We start from the raw sequence: 14940 nt of genomic DNA, 5'->3' as shown, positions 1-14940 counted from the left end.
AGCCGTGTCCAGTCTTTTCTTAACCACCTCCAAAGACAGTGACTCCATCACCTCTCTGGGAAGCCCATTCCAATGCCTAATCCTTCCTGTAAAGAATTTCTTCCTGATGTCTGACCTGAAGGTCCCCTAGTGTAGCTTGAGGTGCCATGTCCTCTTGTTCCGTCACTGGCTGCCTGGGAGAAGAGGCCAATCCCCACCAGGCTGTACCCTCCTTCCAGGGACACGCAGAGTGACAAGGTCACTCCTGAGCCTCCTTTTCTCCAGGCTCAACAGTCCCAGCTCTCTCAGCTGCTCCTCCTAGGGCCTGTGCTCCACACCCTTCAGCAGCTCCAGGCCTTTCTGGCATCTCCTCTCCGTGGGAGGCCCAGAACTGGCACAGCACTCACCATGAGTGCTGGCCTCACCAGGGGCACACTCAGCGCAGGTCCTGCCGGTCACACTACTGCGGATAAACGCCAGGATACCGCGGGCCGACTGGAGCTGTGCTGCGGCTCTGCGGGAAGCAGGAACCCCTGTGTGAAGCAGGAACCCCTGCGGGAAGCAGGAATCCCTGTGGGAAGCACGGCACACCCGCGCTCGGCGCGCCGCCCGGCCGGCCCTGTGCTGCCCCCGCTCCGCCGCCGGGGGGCGCGCCAGCCTCGCCGTCGCTGCCGGGAGGGGCCGTCCCGGCCGGGTGACGTCACGAGGCCAGGGGCGGGGCGGAGGCGGGCACGCGCGTTATTTATTCAGGGACACGGGACGGGAAGAGGAAGTGGCGTGCGGAGCGGCGGGCGGAAGGCCTAGCGGCGACACCGACACCACCACTGCTACTACCGCTAGCGGCGGCTCCGGCACCAGCGGCGCTTCAAGATGTCCATCGAGATCGAGTCCTCCGAGTAAGTATGCCGGTGGTGCGGGCGGTGGCGAAGGACCGTGCGGCCCCTGCGGCCGGGGGAGCGGGGAGGGAGCGGTTTGGCGGCCCCGGGCCTGAGTCAGGCCCCAGCGGCGCAGGGGAAGGGAGGCGAGACGCGGCGGCCTCGGCGGCCCCGGGGTCGTGAGGGGGCCGAGGGTTGCGGCCCGGGAGCACGGCCCGTGTGTCCGGTGCCCCGCTGACCGTGCTCTGTGTCTCGGCCGCAGCGTGATCCGGCTCATCATGCAGTACCTGAAGGAAAACAGCCTCCACCGGGCGCTCGCCACCCTGCAGGAGGAAACCACCGTGTCTCTCAACACCGTAGACAGCATTGAGAGTTTCGTGGCGGACATCAACAGCGGGCACTGGGACACGGTGCTGCAGGCCATACAGTCTCTGAAGCTGCCCGACAAGACCCTCATTGATCTTTATGAGCAGGTGAGCAAACGCGGGGTTCCTGCGGGCTGTTGTGGTCCTTGTGGAAACCTCCATGGGGTGCTTTCCGCTAACCCTTTGCTGATGCAGGCGCTTGTCTCTGGGCGCAGGTTGTGCTGGAGTTGATCGAGCTCCGAGAGCTGGGTGCTGCCCGGTCTCTGCTGAGGCAAACAGATCCCATGATCATGCTGAAACAAACTCAGCCAGAGCGCTACATCCACCTGGAAAACCTTCTGGCCAGATCTTACTTTGATCCTCGTGAGGTACGTTGGTTAATCCTTTCTCTACAGACCTCTCCTGCAGGAGCCTCAGCATCATTGCATGCTGCCGATGGCTCACGGCATTGGTTTTTTTTGCTTGTTTTGGGGAGTGACACTGTGCAGTTTCATCATTTGATGGTTTTACACCTTCTGTGAAGTTTTTGGGAAGTAGTGCATGATACTTTATCAGGAGGGAGTAAACCTGTGCTGCTGTTGGGAGTTTGGGGTTTTGGCCGTGTGTCCTGCCTGTCCAGGATGGTATCTGCAGCTTGCCTTTTCAGTGTTATGGAGGCAGCAGAAGAAAATGCAGGTTGTGTGTAATAACAGTAAAAACAAGGCATGTTTTCTGACTGCTAACATCAGTCTGAACGTCTTTGTGAGAGCATGTTGGGTTAATGGCTAACTTAGCTAAGGGCCTGATTTTGGAGATCTCTTCCAATCCTGATAATTCTTTGCATTTAAGGTGGGTATTGAAGAGAAGGGGGGGAGGAGCTCCTCTTTTGGGCTCCTAACAGAAAATTTATACGGAAGGGGTTTTAATTTCAGAAGAACAGAGGGGGTTTTTTTAGAAAAAAAAAAAATTACTTGGCACAATAACCTCATGAAAATAACTTTTCTGCAGGCATACCCCGATGGGAGTAGCAAGGAGAAGAGGAGAGCTGCTATTGCACAAGCTCTGGCTGGAGAGGTCAGCGTGGTGCCTCCATCTCGTCTGATGGCACTCTTGGGGCAGGTGAGTCTTGAAAGATGTTTTAATGGCTATGTCTTTAGGTTGTTGCTGTATAAAACTAGTTATGATGTAGTTGAGTCTCCAGCTGTATAAAAGTAAAGTTTAAACGTGGTATAGTTTAAAAAAGTTTTCCCGTGTAGGAAGGATTTAGTAGTTGTGGAAGAAGCCATCACTCTAGTGGTAGATTTCTTCCAGTAGAGTAAATATGCAGCACAGCGTGCACTTTGAGAATAACATTCTGTGACACACGTTTTCTGGTGTGTTTTCAGCCCTTTCTGATTGTCAGAATGCTCGGTGCAGGCGGTGTTTCTGTGTGGTCGATCTGTGTTAACTGGTGGCTAATGGTGCGGCTTTCATCTCCTAAAGGCGCTGAAATGGCAGCAGCACCAGGGCCTGCTTCCTCCCGGTATGACAATTGACTTGTTCCGAGGCAAAGCAGCTGTGAAAGACGTAGAAGAGGAGAAGTTCCCCACGCAGCTGAGCCGGCACATTAAGGTAATGTTTGCTTTGTTTCTGCTGATCTTTCCTTTGCATGCTTAATGTGGAGAGATAAGAGGAGATCTTCTGAGTGCTTATTTTTCCCTGTTGTAAGTCGTTCCCCTCCACTCCCCACCTGTGTGTTTTCCTCCCTTTTCCCTGCGTTATCTTGTCAGTAGACTTTTCTTCCTGGGAGTCTGAGATTAGACAGATTAAAATCTGTCTTTTAACAAGATTGGGTGTTTATGGTGTTTGTGATTAAGATAATCGCATCTTTGACTTCACAGTTCAGAACCAATAATTTTGCAGGAATTGGCGTAGTTCCCTTCTTCATTTGTTCGAGGAAGTACCTGTGTCTTAAACTGTTTTTCAGAAGCCATGAGCTTCAACTTAGAAAATCAGTTCAGTAACAACTTGCTAAAAATGCTTTATTAGAATTTTTGTTTGTCATAACTGATATTGTGTTTTTGTTTGGGCTAGTGAAGCTTTTTTTCTTCTGTTGTCATGGCCACTTGAATTTAAAAATTTAGAAATAAAAAATTGGACATTGAAAAAAAGCAAACATTCTCTGTAAAAATTACACTGGAGAAACATTACTCCAAATGAACTTCAGAAATTTATTAAGTTCTGAAGTCTGACAGAGTTAAATTTTAGGGATTTAAAAGGTGTTTGTTAGCAGAGAATTCGCTGCAAAAACAAAAGTACAAAGATACCAACTCAGCTCCTGATGTAACCATGCAGGTTCTGTTGTAACATTTTACGTTACCAGACCAAAAGGAGGTTTTTTTTGTTTTGTTTTACCATTTTTTGAAAATGCAACTCTCTGTGTATTGACAGATTTTTTTTTTTTTTTTTTTGTACTTCAGCATTAAATTTATTATACATACCTCTAGAAAGTACTGTATTTTTACCATCAGAATGACACTGTGGTTTTGTTTTAATGAGCTTAGTATTTTAAATTGCTTCTTAAAATTTGTTTATGTTCTTTTTTAAACAGTTTGGGCAGAAGTCACACGTAGAGTGTGCTCGGTTTTCTCCAGATGGACAGTACCTGGTTACTGGCTCAGTTGATGGCTTCATTGAAGTATGGAACTTCACTACTGGAAAGATTAGGAAGGTAAGTTACTCCTTATTTCACCCAGAGTGACTTTGGTTTGCCAGAGCACCTGGATCTATTCTTTGAAATTGTTTTAATTTCTTAGGGCCTGTGAACCTGAAAAGATTCTGTTTAGGTGATGCAAATATCAGTCTGGAGTAGTTATGTGGGTGTAGTTCTCTGGTTTGTCATAGATTTGTCTCTGTGATAACTTCTTTACCTTCCTGCACTGTTTCTGTTGCCATTAAAATGGTGACAGTGGTAGTAGCCTGTATTACAAGGCTATGAAGTCTGATTTAGAATACGTTATAAAATATAACTGAAGTTAAAACTGTAAATGCTTTTGCACTTTGCCTTAAAATAGACTTAATTGATTTCACTAGTAACCCATGAATCTTCTGCTTTTGTTTAGGATCTGAAGTACCAGGCACAAGATAACTTCATGATGATGGATGATGCAGTGCTGTGCATGTGCTTCAGTAGAGATACAGAAATGCTAGCAACTGGAGCCCAGGATGGAAAGATCAAGGTACAAATATTTTTGTACACTGTGTTGGGAGAGGTGGTGACCAAAAAGATCAGTTTGCAATACCAATAATGTTCTCGTTAACATGTATTTAACATATGTGTTTGCTCTGATGTTGAAGCTCATGTGTTCTCATAACAAAGTAATCACTTACTTGCTGTTTCCTTTTCAGGTGTGGAAAATCCAGAGTGGTCAGTGCCTGAGAAGATTTGAACGAGCTCACAGTAAAGGTGTTACATGCCTCAGTTTCTCTAAAGACAGCAGTCAAATTCTTAGTGCTTCTTTCGATCAGACAATCAGGTAAATAAACTGATAATGTGGGAGAACGGAAAACAGGTTTTTCTAATTAAGCAGTATAATTATGAGATAGTATAATCCAGGCCTGTAGGGGTCTCTAGTCCACTGTGCTTCTCAAAGCACAGCTGGCCTGTCAGTTAGGATAGCCTGTTCAGGGCCTTGTCCAGCTGTGTTTTCAAAATCTCCAGGGTTCAAGATCCCATTGCCTCTCTTGGGAAAATCCTGTTTGGGTGTCGGGAAGGATATTTTGGTTAGGTTTGGTTGGAGTTTTTTGGTGGGGTGGGATTTTTTCAATAGTTCCTGCATTTTGTACTTCAGCTTGTACACCTTTTGAGGGATCTGACTCGACTTATTTTGAAGACATGTTGGGTAGGGATGTTAACCCAATAGTTAGTTTTTTAGGTGTTAAGATACTAAAATTATTTAGGTGAATATACCTTCCTTTCTTCTTTCCCTCCTCTTTTTATTTTTTTTTCCTTTTTCTTTTTTTTTTTTTTTTTTTCTAAGGATCATTGCAGGATAGGTTAGAAGTGAGCATAAATACACCCAGAAAAATACTCAAACACTGCTCTAATCTTAATAGGAAAGGATTCTCAAACCCCTTTTCCTACAGTTCTTAGCATCTGGAAAATGTTGATTACTGTTCATGTAGTGCAAAATTCTGATCCTATTTGGTTACTGAGTGGAATTTGCTTACTCATTTTCACCTCTTTTGTCTTACAGGATTCATGGTTTAAAATCTGGGAAAACCCTTAAGGAATTCCGTGGTCATTCTTCCTTTGTCAATGAAGCTACTTTTACCCAGGATGGCCACTATATTATCAGTGCGTCCTCTGATGGCACAGTGAAGGTAAGATGGCATTTACCCTCTGTAAAGAATACCTTCAGACTCCTGCTGTCTTATCCCTGCTTTGTTACAATTGTTGCAGTCACTGGGGAAGGACTCGGGGGTTATCTGCAGTAATGAGTGTGCTTGTGACTTTGCTGTAGATTTGTGTGAGAACAGATGAGATTTGTTATCACAGTCTCTTGCAGAGCATGTCTGTGCTGCATTTATGAAACAGAGACATAAGTGTAGTGCTCCCTGCCTGTTCTGCTTTGTTCTAGACTCTAAACTGACTGTCCTATGATGTAGTGATTCCCTTATGTGCAATAATTGCATATCAGCTCTTTCTTTTTCATTTCTTGAAACTAATTTTTTTTTTTTTTTTTTTTACACTAGGTTTGGAATGTGAAGACAACAGAGTGCTCCAACACCTTCAAGTCCCTTGGTAGCACTGCAGGGACAGACATTACTGTGAACAGTGTCATTCTGCTGCCTAAAAACCCAGAACACTTTGTTGTTTGCAACAGATCGAATACAGTTGTCATCATGAATATGCAGGGACAGGTATGTGGTCTTACTGGTAGCCCTCCAGGTCACTCTGTCATTTCAAGAATGCAGAAGACCTAGTTAATAACCTAGCAGGGTTAAAACTGATTTCTCTGGTTTGCTTGCATGGCAAACTATTCTGAACTCAAGTTTATAGAACACAGAAAGCTCTTGAAGCTATGGAGAGATCTGTGTTCTGAACAGGCCTAGTACTTCTTTAAACATGCCCTAAACATGGTATTGATATGCTGCTGATTAATCCTTCTGTTTTCTTTACAGATTGTAAGAAGTTTTAGCTCTGGTAAGAGAGAAGGTGGTGACTTCGTCTGCTGTGCACTTTCACCTCGTGGTGAATGGATCTACTGTGTTGGTGAAGATTTTGTGCTGTACTGCTTCAGCACAGTGACGGGCAAGCTGGAGAGAACTCTGACTGTAAGTTTTCAGCTCTTAGCTTTTCCAGAGTTTTAAACACGGGGATGATGTGAATGTTCATTATGAAGTCCATTCTCAAACCAAGCAGTCTTTCATCTCTAGCAAACATGATTACTAACAAATGAATTTCAGGAATTTGGCTGTAGAATGTGTCTGGGGTTTTTAGAACCATATAATTGTAGAAATTAGGGAAGTATTTACCCATCAAGCAAAGACTCAATTGGTTCAGACTTCCTTGAATGAGGGCATATTTTGACCTGGGCTCTAGTTGGTGGAGAATCTGAAAAAGCCATCAGATTTAAAGGTTTAAATTTGGGGTTTAAATTTGCTTTAGATTGAACTTAAAGAGGAATACCAGCATGAATGTCTAAATTTAACAGGGAACACTTTGATGTGGATTTCAGTGGATGTAAACCTTCACTGAACCTTCCCCTGCCCAACAAAAAGTAACTGCCACGTCAGAAATTGTTGCGACGAGTTGAATGTTGGTGTGTGCCCCTGCTTTAGCTCTGTGCACAAAGCACCTTAACCTTCAGTCCAGCTTTCCTTCACTTGTTTTTCCTTCACTTGTTTTTTGAAGAGAATATTTGTCTTGAATCTGCTGAAGGAAGACTCTCTTAATGTCTCTTTCTGTTTACTCTCTAGGTCCATGAAAAAGATGTCATTGGCATTGCTCATCACCCCCACCAGAACCTGATTGCCACTTACAGTGAAGACGGCCTCCTCAAGCTCTGGAAGCCATAGATTGATTTTGCAGCAAGCTCTGAAGCATGCCTGTTAGTTGCAGGTTACTAGTGTTCGTGCTTTAACAAGTTCTAAATATGCAGTGTGATACTTGCTCAATTTTCAGTTCAGGTTTCCAGAGAATTACATTTTTACCTCCCTAGAGTGGATTGATGCATAAATATAGCATCAGTTAATTTCATATACTTTTATTTTTACTAGAGTAGTTGAAGCAACTTCAGTGAGAATGCTTTCTCTGCCTCCTGAAGTCTGTACTCTTCCTACAATGTTTGTTCAAGTTCATTGAGTCAGCAGCTGTACACGCTTGTGAGTGATTGCTGACTTCTTAGAATGCAGCAAAATGCTTTTTTTTTTTTTTTTTTTTTTTTTTTTTGAGTAAAATGTGGAATGGAAAGCTGTCTCTTCCCCACTGCTGAAACAGGAATAGTTTCCTGGAATGCAGATGAGGGTACAGTATCATCAGCTTGATGATGGGGTTACTTCTATGCCATTGGGCTTTGCTGTGTTCAATTTACACGATCATTTTTCTAATTATATTGGAAAATAGTGTCACACAGCTGCCTCAGGATGAAACTACCCTTCCCCATCTGCCAGCACTTCCTACTATAAACTAAACCTGCCTAATGTGGCAGTGAGATACATTTGATTTTGTTTGGGGATTTTTGTTTTGTTATGTTTGTTATTTTGTTTTACTTCACTTCCAGACTAAAAGGAGTTATTACCGGGGCCCTCTTTCTGTAAGTGCAAGGTGTTTTCAGACCAGCTATATCTGAAACAGGCTCCAGGGGATCAATATTTTAAAACATGCAAAAGTTGCATGTTTACATAGGTTGCGTTCCTAGTGCTGTGATAATGTTTTAAATAAGTCTTTTAAAGATTTTTTTTTTTTTTAATTTCATATGCCTGTGGACCTAGCTGAGGTTATGCTTAGGGGTCCCACAAGATTTTAAAAAGATAAAAAAATTGCAGGCTCTTCAATTTGAAGCACATGATTTTTTTGTTGAGAGATTCTGACTAATGTACACTGTTCTGAATGTACACCAGAGTCTTCTAAAATGTGACTGTCTTTTTTAGTATGCAGAAAAATGATGTTTTTCCTGTAATGATGAATCAAATGCATGTAGATTTGAATTTGCTATATTGTGTTCTGTCCTCATCTCTTGTAGAATGCTTTCCTATTGTAGTAATCTTTCAGACAATAATAACTTGTCTTCAACTTAATAAATGAGTTCCACTTTAAGTGTTTTGTCTGTGTCTTTAGTGGGGTGGGGAAATGTAGAGAAAGCTCAGCTGGAATTCTCACACAGCCCCTTTGCTACAAGTGTGATGTTCAGTTCTGTTGAGCTATAATGTCTGAATTCCCAGGTTGTTTTATACTTCCATAGATGTGCTAACAGAGGAGGGTTTTAGATACTAAAAAGTGATTATTTTTCCTGCCTGAAAAAACAGAAGTATCTGTCAGTGATATCTGACAAGCTCCATGGGCTTCTATTAAGGGGGAAGATCTTGACAAAATGTTTTTAATATACTTTCCTTATAGAAGAGATGCTCCCGTTCCTTCAGCATCTTTGTGACCCTTGAGTGGTCTCTCTCCAGTACAACTCTGTCCCTTTTTTATGGGAAGACCCAAAACCAGATGTAGCATTCCAGGTCTGTCCTCACTTTTGCTGAGTAGCTGGGAAGGGTTGCTTCCCTCCACTGCTGTCAGCCAGGATACCATTTGCCTTCTCTCCAAGAAAGAGCTTGGTGTCCACTAGGACCCTCATCTTCCTTCTTGGCTGTTTTCCAGCCAAGTGTCCCCAACGTGTGCAGTTCCATTGGGGCGCTCTTCCCCAGGTGCAGCACTTTGCACTTCCCCTTGAATTTCATGATATTGCCAGCTCATCCCTCTGCATGGCAACTCTTATTTTATCAGCTACTTCTCCCTCTTCTTGCTGAGGCAGTACTGACCCTGGGACACTGCCCCTCCCTGTGGGCTTTGTTGCACTCATCACCACCCTCTGGGCCTGGTGTTCAGCCAGTTTTCAACCCACTTCACTTTTCACCCATCACATACCTCAGCACCTTCTCTGCATGGATTACTGTGGAAAACAGTGCCTTACGGAAGTTCAGGGACACCATGCCCACTTCACTCCTGTCATGTACCGGGTCAGTCACTCCACTGTAAAATGTATCAGGTTGGTTAAGTGTGAATTCCCTTTGGTGAATCCCTCCTGACAAAACCTCCCTTCAGATGATTTTCCTGCTCTTGATGTGCCTGCAAATGGTTTCTATCCAGCTGCACCATTACCTTCCAAGGGATTGAGGTGAGGTTGACAGACTGTTTTCTGAGGATCTCCCTGTCTTGTCCTCCTCAAAGACAGATGTGACATTTACTTTCCACCAGTTTTTTGAGCACTTTTCCCAGTCACTATGCTCAATCAAAGACTGTCAAGAGGGGCCTTGCAATGACATCTGCCAGCTCCCAGAGCATGTGTGGGTGTGTCCTGCTAGGGCCCATGATTCTGTGTATCTTCAGTTTTCTCTGATGTCATCATCCCTACATCAAGGGAACATCCTCCTTGCTCCACACTTTCTTCTTGATCTCTGGAATTCTGAGAGCTTATGTTGTCACTAAATAAGACAGGCAAAGAAGGTACTCAGCACCTCAACATTTTCCATGTCATGTGTGACCAGATGCTCCATCTAATTCTGTAATGGCCCCATTTTTCCCCTGCCCTTTCCCACTTTTGTACTTCAGAGGCCCTCGTTATCCATTTAAGCTTTAGCTTCCATAACTTAATCTCTGGATGCCACATCTGTGTAGCACATCACATCTGTGTTCCCCTCAATATACCCAGCCTTGGTTATACCCTCCAGATAATTCCTTCTTATGTTCTAGTTAAACCAGGTATCTTGGTTTCGAAAGACAGTTGTCAGCTAAGGAAGGCAGGAGCCTCCCCTGAAATGGAAAATGTAAACCCTGCCCCTCTGAATTGCTATGAACTTTAAATTAAGGGGCTCTCAGGCAAAAACTATGGGAGCAGGAATAACAGTTCTTTATTAGGGAAGAAAATAATGCAGTAAACTAAAACAACACCGACAGAGTCAGAACACAACCTGACATCCTGTGGGTCAGGGTATTGGTAGCAGTCCAATGGAAATTGTGGCTGCAGTCCTCCTGGAGCATCAGGTGTGATTCTGTTGGAACAGGGATCCTGTAGAAAGGGTGTAGTCTTCCTCTGAAGATTCAGTGGAAGAAGCAGCTGTTCCTCTGGCTAATGCAGTGGAGAAGACATGCATGTGTTCCAGAATCTCGCGATTATATCTGGGTAGGAATGCTTGGCTCCTCCCTCTGGGCAGAGCATCTCACAGTGGGATGTAGTTCTTATCAGTCATGCAGTGACATTCAACAGCCTATTATCAGCAGATGACTCCCCAGAGGGAGGAGTGGTTGTGGAAGAGATAAGGAAAACTGCCCACTTTACAGAAGACAGCTGCCATGCAGATGGCAAATAAAATACAGTTAGCTTGGCAATCCAGGACACCAGGAGTTCTCATGCATTCCCACAGACCTGGCCATTTTTGCCTGGCTTGCTGTTCACTGGGATGGACTGCTCTCAAGCCTGGGGGAGGTGAGCCTTGAATATTAACTAACCTTCTTAGGCTCTTCATTCCAGAGCCTTATCGTTTGGAGTGCTTCTAAGCAGATGTTGAAGAGACTAGTCTACTTTTCTAAAGTCTAGAGTTGAGAACTGGCTTTTCGTCCTAGTTCTTCCTCTCGGTCTCCTGAACTTCACCATCTCATGGTCACTGCAGCTGAGGCTGCCTTTGACCTTGACAGTCCCAACAGTCCCAACGAGCTCTTTGGTTTTGAGTACAAGATCCAGCAGAGCACCTCTCCTAGTTGCTTCCACTATCAGTTGGGTCAGGAAATTCTCATTGATGCACTCCATGATCCTCCTGGACTGATTATCACAGAATTGTTAGAGTTGGAAGGAGCTGCTGGAGATCTAATACGATCCCCTCCCAAGGCAGGGTCACTTAGAGCAGATGGCTTTTGAATATCTCCAGAGAGGGGGAGTCCATGTCCTGTTCCAGTGTTCTGCCACCCTCAAAAGAAGTTCTTTCTCATGTTGAGGTTACCTCAGCCACTCCTCATATGACTTCCCCTCAAGGCCTTTCACCATCTTAGTTTCCTTCCTTTGGATGCTCTGTATTGGCCTAATGCCCTTCTTACACTGTGGCACCCAAAACTGCACATAGGACTGGATATGGGGCCACCCCAGTGCAGAGCAGGGCAAGCCTCTCCCTTGTCCAGCTGGTGATGCTGTGCCTGATGCATGCCAGGATAGGACTGATCCTCCTGGCTGCCAGGGCACACTGGATAATTCTCACCCACAATCTCTCAGTTTGTTAATTTGTTCCTGGGTAGAGCTTGATACATTCCTGTTCCTCTCTCATGTAAATAGAAACTCCACTACCTTGCTTCTCTGACATGTCTCCGTTGTTTCTAAAAAGGACATACCCATCCATGACAATATTCCAGTCATGTGAGCTATCCCACTATGTCTCAGCACTGCAGCGAGATCATGGCCCTGTGAACACACACACACACACACACACACATATATATATATATATATATATATAGCTCTTGTTCATTCCTCATGCTGCATCATTTTGTATACTGACACTTCATGGATAATCAAGGAATGGGGTCTCCTAGAAGGGATGTGAGAGGATTCACCGCAGCCATAAGCACCTATGATGTGTTTTATGCTTTGATCCTCAACTCCAGGGGCAGCCAAGGTACATCTGACTCTGCAGTGGTTGCTATAACCTGCTTCTCAGGAGGAAGCAGTGGCACAATCGTTGCCATTTGCACCCTGCCTCCCAAGTCCTTCAGTTTAAAGCCCATCTCACCTGACTGGCCAGAGTGCTGCCAATGATTCTCTTGCCCATTTTAGCCAGGGGGAATCTCCTTCCCCCATAACAGGCTAAAAATCATAAAAACACAACCCACTGTTATAGAAGCCAAAACCACCTTCATGCTTTTGGCCACAAACCCAGACACTGATTTGCACAATGTGTCTGTCTCTGGCTGTCCTGCTTTCTCTAACAGGGAGGACAGAGAAGGAGATGACTTGGGCATGGGGATGACTTGTGGTATTTTCCATCTGCCTTGCCAGGGTCTTATAGTCTTCCTTGATCTCACCTATTTTTTGGCATGTGTTGTAGTGTGTTTTGTTAATTTGTTCAGTTTCTCCCCTATTGTTCTGTAATGGTTCTGCCCTCCCAGTTTTTCCCGCCTTAGCCCTGTCAGTTGTTCTGTTCCCATGGCAACTCCTGCCACTTGTTATGTCAATCCCCTCTGTTAGGTAATTTCCCCTCCCCTCATTCCCTTTTATGTAGACTTGTTTCTCCTCCCTGGGCCTAGTCAATCACTCCCTACCCCTCCTGCTCTTCCAGAATCTTCTGCTCTCAGGGAGACTTGATTGGCTGTGGCTCTGGGGCCCCTCCCTTATATTGTATCTATTGGTCTTCCTTTAATGCCTATTATCTTAAGATCACTCCCTTGCACTCCCCTATTGGTTCTTATGTAATCCCCGCCAATGTTTTCCTCCCCATATAAAACCTTATTGCACTCACCCTCCCCCCAGTTTGGGGTCACTCCCTGGCTGACGCGGGTTAGCTTCAATAGCGAATCCGTCCGCCACGAGTGCAGCCCGAGGCCACAGACGCCGAGGGGTGCTCGTCCAGTTGCAGTGGGCTGTTGGCCGCCCCTCCTGCTAGCCGGACTCTCTACCGAAGGCCACCTCGCTGCAGGCATGTGGCATCATCTGTTCCCGTATGAAAAAGTGATGGGGGTAGTGGTGTATGACAGGTCAGGGTACCCTCTTAGCAACACCATGGATCCCAGCTCCTGGAGGGCAGGATAACCCTTGTGACTGTCTGTTAGGCTGGCAAATGGACAACTCAGTGCCCACTACAACCACTTGATTTTATTTTTACAGTAATCACAATGCACTGCTGGTGAGGTTTTCTTTGTTGGCCTTGCTCATGGACATCTAAAGCCTTTAAAGCATCAGATTTGTGTTTTTGGTCTGCAAGTTGAAGGCTGGAGATGGAATTGGAGGCCTGCTTTTGTGGGTCCCCAGGGTGCAGGGTGCCTCAGGCTCAGTGGTATCCACAGTGGCTCTGAATCCACCTACCTATCTCTGCTTCAGCCCCTCTATATACTGCACAGCCAACCGACTGTCTCTTGTCATTCAGCCACCTGCTGCAGCTGGTCATCCACCTGTGCACACTTTGTACAGGTACCAGCCTTTTCTTCAGAAGTACCTGGAGTATCCATGGAAACCACCCGTACTGACACTTGCCTCACCAGTTCTGTCTGCAGGGAAGCATCAGACTTCTCAGGGGCTGTCTCAGTAGACACACTGGCTCTGGCTCAGGAATGCCCACCATTATGGCAGAGACCTAAAGCACTTAGCACTTACCTGAGATGTGGATCTACTTTTAGTTTTATTATTAATTATAATTACTTTGTTTTCCTGACAGCAGTTAACAGGGTAGTTGAAGTCCCATTCTTTGGGCACTGTAATTGTTCTCATTTACTCCCTAAGAAAATAATTAAGCCTGGCATTTGTTTATGTGCTGTTTTCAAAAAGAGTGGCTTAAATCAAACCTCTTTTCTTAGTGTGCTTTCCTATGCTCTGAGCAGAAATCAGTCACAAACATTTCTTCCCAGGTGAAGCTGCTAATGAAAAAACATAGGGCAAGTTGCTTGACCTTGCATCACACTGCAAATTCAAAACAGATTTGGGATGATTGAGTTTACACCCCTGGGCTGAACCAACCTTTTCCACTCTTGCTGGCTAACAGATATTCAAAGCTATGGGAAGGAGAGGACCTGTAGCCTAAGGACTCTGAAAGCAAAGCAAAAGTGAGAGTAGGCTCTTTCCCAGCCAGCCTGTGCAGTAGTGGAACTTTGTTTTATGGGCAAAATATGAAGTCCTAAATACTTTTCACTGGTGCACAGTGAAAAGAATAATTGTAATAAACTAAAATATAAGCTTGATCACATGAATTAGGTGGTGTTGAATCACTGGAAGTAATTGCAAACTCAGATTACAATAGGTCAGGTTACTATACTGGCAGTTACAGAAATAGCTATTTTGTGCTACTGTATCCTTAGTTTGGGGCACAGATTTTGTATCTGTAACCAATTCATTTCAAAACAATACTAATCTGGTGGTGTTCCTGCTGCCTCCCTCCTGGCAGAGCATCCTTCCCTGGACTGCTCTGCTAAAGCCTTTAGAGGCAGCTCCTGGTCAGCCACCCTCCTCCTGGAACCTGGCCCATCTGCCGTGTGGTCACCAACCACCAAGCACAATTGTCATGTCATGGTCTCCAGAGTAAGTCAAGAATGTCACCTCAACTGCATGCCAATGCGGCTACGGGTGAGTGTGGCGAAAGGAAACACAGTGCTCCTGAGAAAGTAAGTTTATGGAATGAGTTTTTTTGAAATATAATACACAGTCATCTGAAGCAAAATCATGTCCCCCTGTCAAGACTAAGGCTATGAATGGGTGTTGTTTGTCCTTACTGTTTTGATCTAGTGGTTAAGGAAAAAAAAAAAAAACCAAAACCAAGGGTGCTTACTGAGCTGAAAAAAAAGTAGCTTATTTTACTGCTGT

The 14940-nt window shown here is 44.9% G+C and overlaps 1 protein-coding gene across 1 annotated transcript; it reads left to right on the top strand.

Moving 5' to 3' along the window:
• Positions 1 to 737: 737 nt before the first annotated feature.
• On the top strand, positions 738 to 7598 carry SMU1 (SMU1 DNA replication regulator and spliceosomal factor). The gene is made up of 12 exons (XM_058823584.1): positions 738 to 875; positions 1117 to 1327; positions 1435 to 1587; positions 2207 to 2317; positions 2681 to 2809; positions 3789 to 3908; positions 4300 to 4416; positions 4586 to 4713; positions 5434 to 5560; positions 5933 to 6100; positions 6362 to 6514; positions 7160 to 7598. Exons 1-12 carry the CDS (start codon positions 850 to 852, stop codon positions 7256 to 7258), a joined length of 1542 nt encoding a protein of 513 aa, XP_058679567.1. The 5' UTR covers positions 738 to 849; the 3' UTR covers positions 7259 to 7598.
• Positions 7599 to 14940: the final 7342 nt, after the last annotated feature.

This window comes from Ammospiza caudacuta, chromosome Z, assembly GCF_027887145.1.
Source record: "Ammospiza caudacuta isolate bAmmCau1 chromosome Z, bAmmCau1.pri, whole genome shotgun sequence".
Classification (NCBI taxonomy): domain Eukaryota; kingdom Metazoa; phylum Chordata; class Aves; order Passeriformes; family Passerellidae; genus Ammospiza; species Ammospiza caudacuta.
This window is presented reverse-complemented; position numbering and strand designations above follow the sequence as displayed.

Coding starts and splice junctions, on each gene's coding strand:
- SMU1 (XM_058823584.1), top strand. CDS start 850: ATGTCCATCGAGATCGAGTCCTCCGA. Junction 2,318..2,680: donor TGATGGCACTCTTGGGGCAG/GTGAGTCTTGAA, acceptor CATCTCCTAAAG/GCGCTGAAATGGCAGCAGCA. Junction 5,561..5,932: donor CCTCTGATGGCACAGTGAAG/GTAAGATGGCAT, acceptor TTTTTACACTAG/GTTTGGAATGTGAAGACAAC.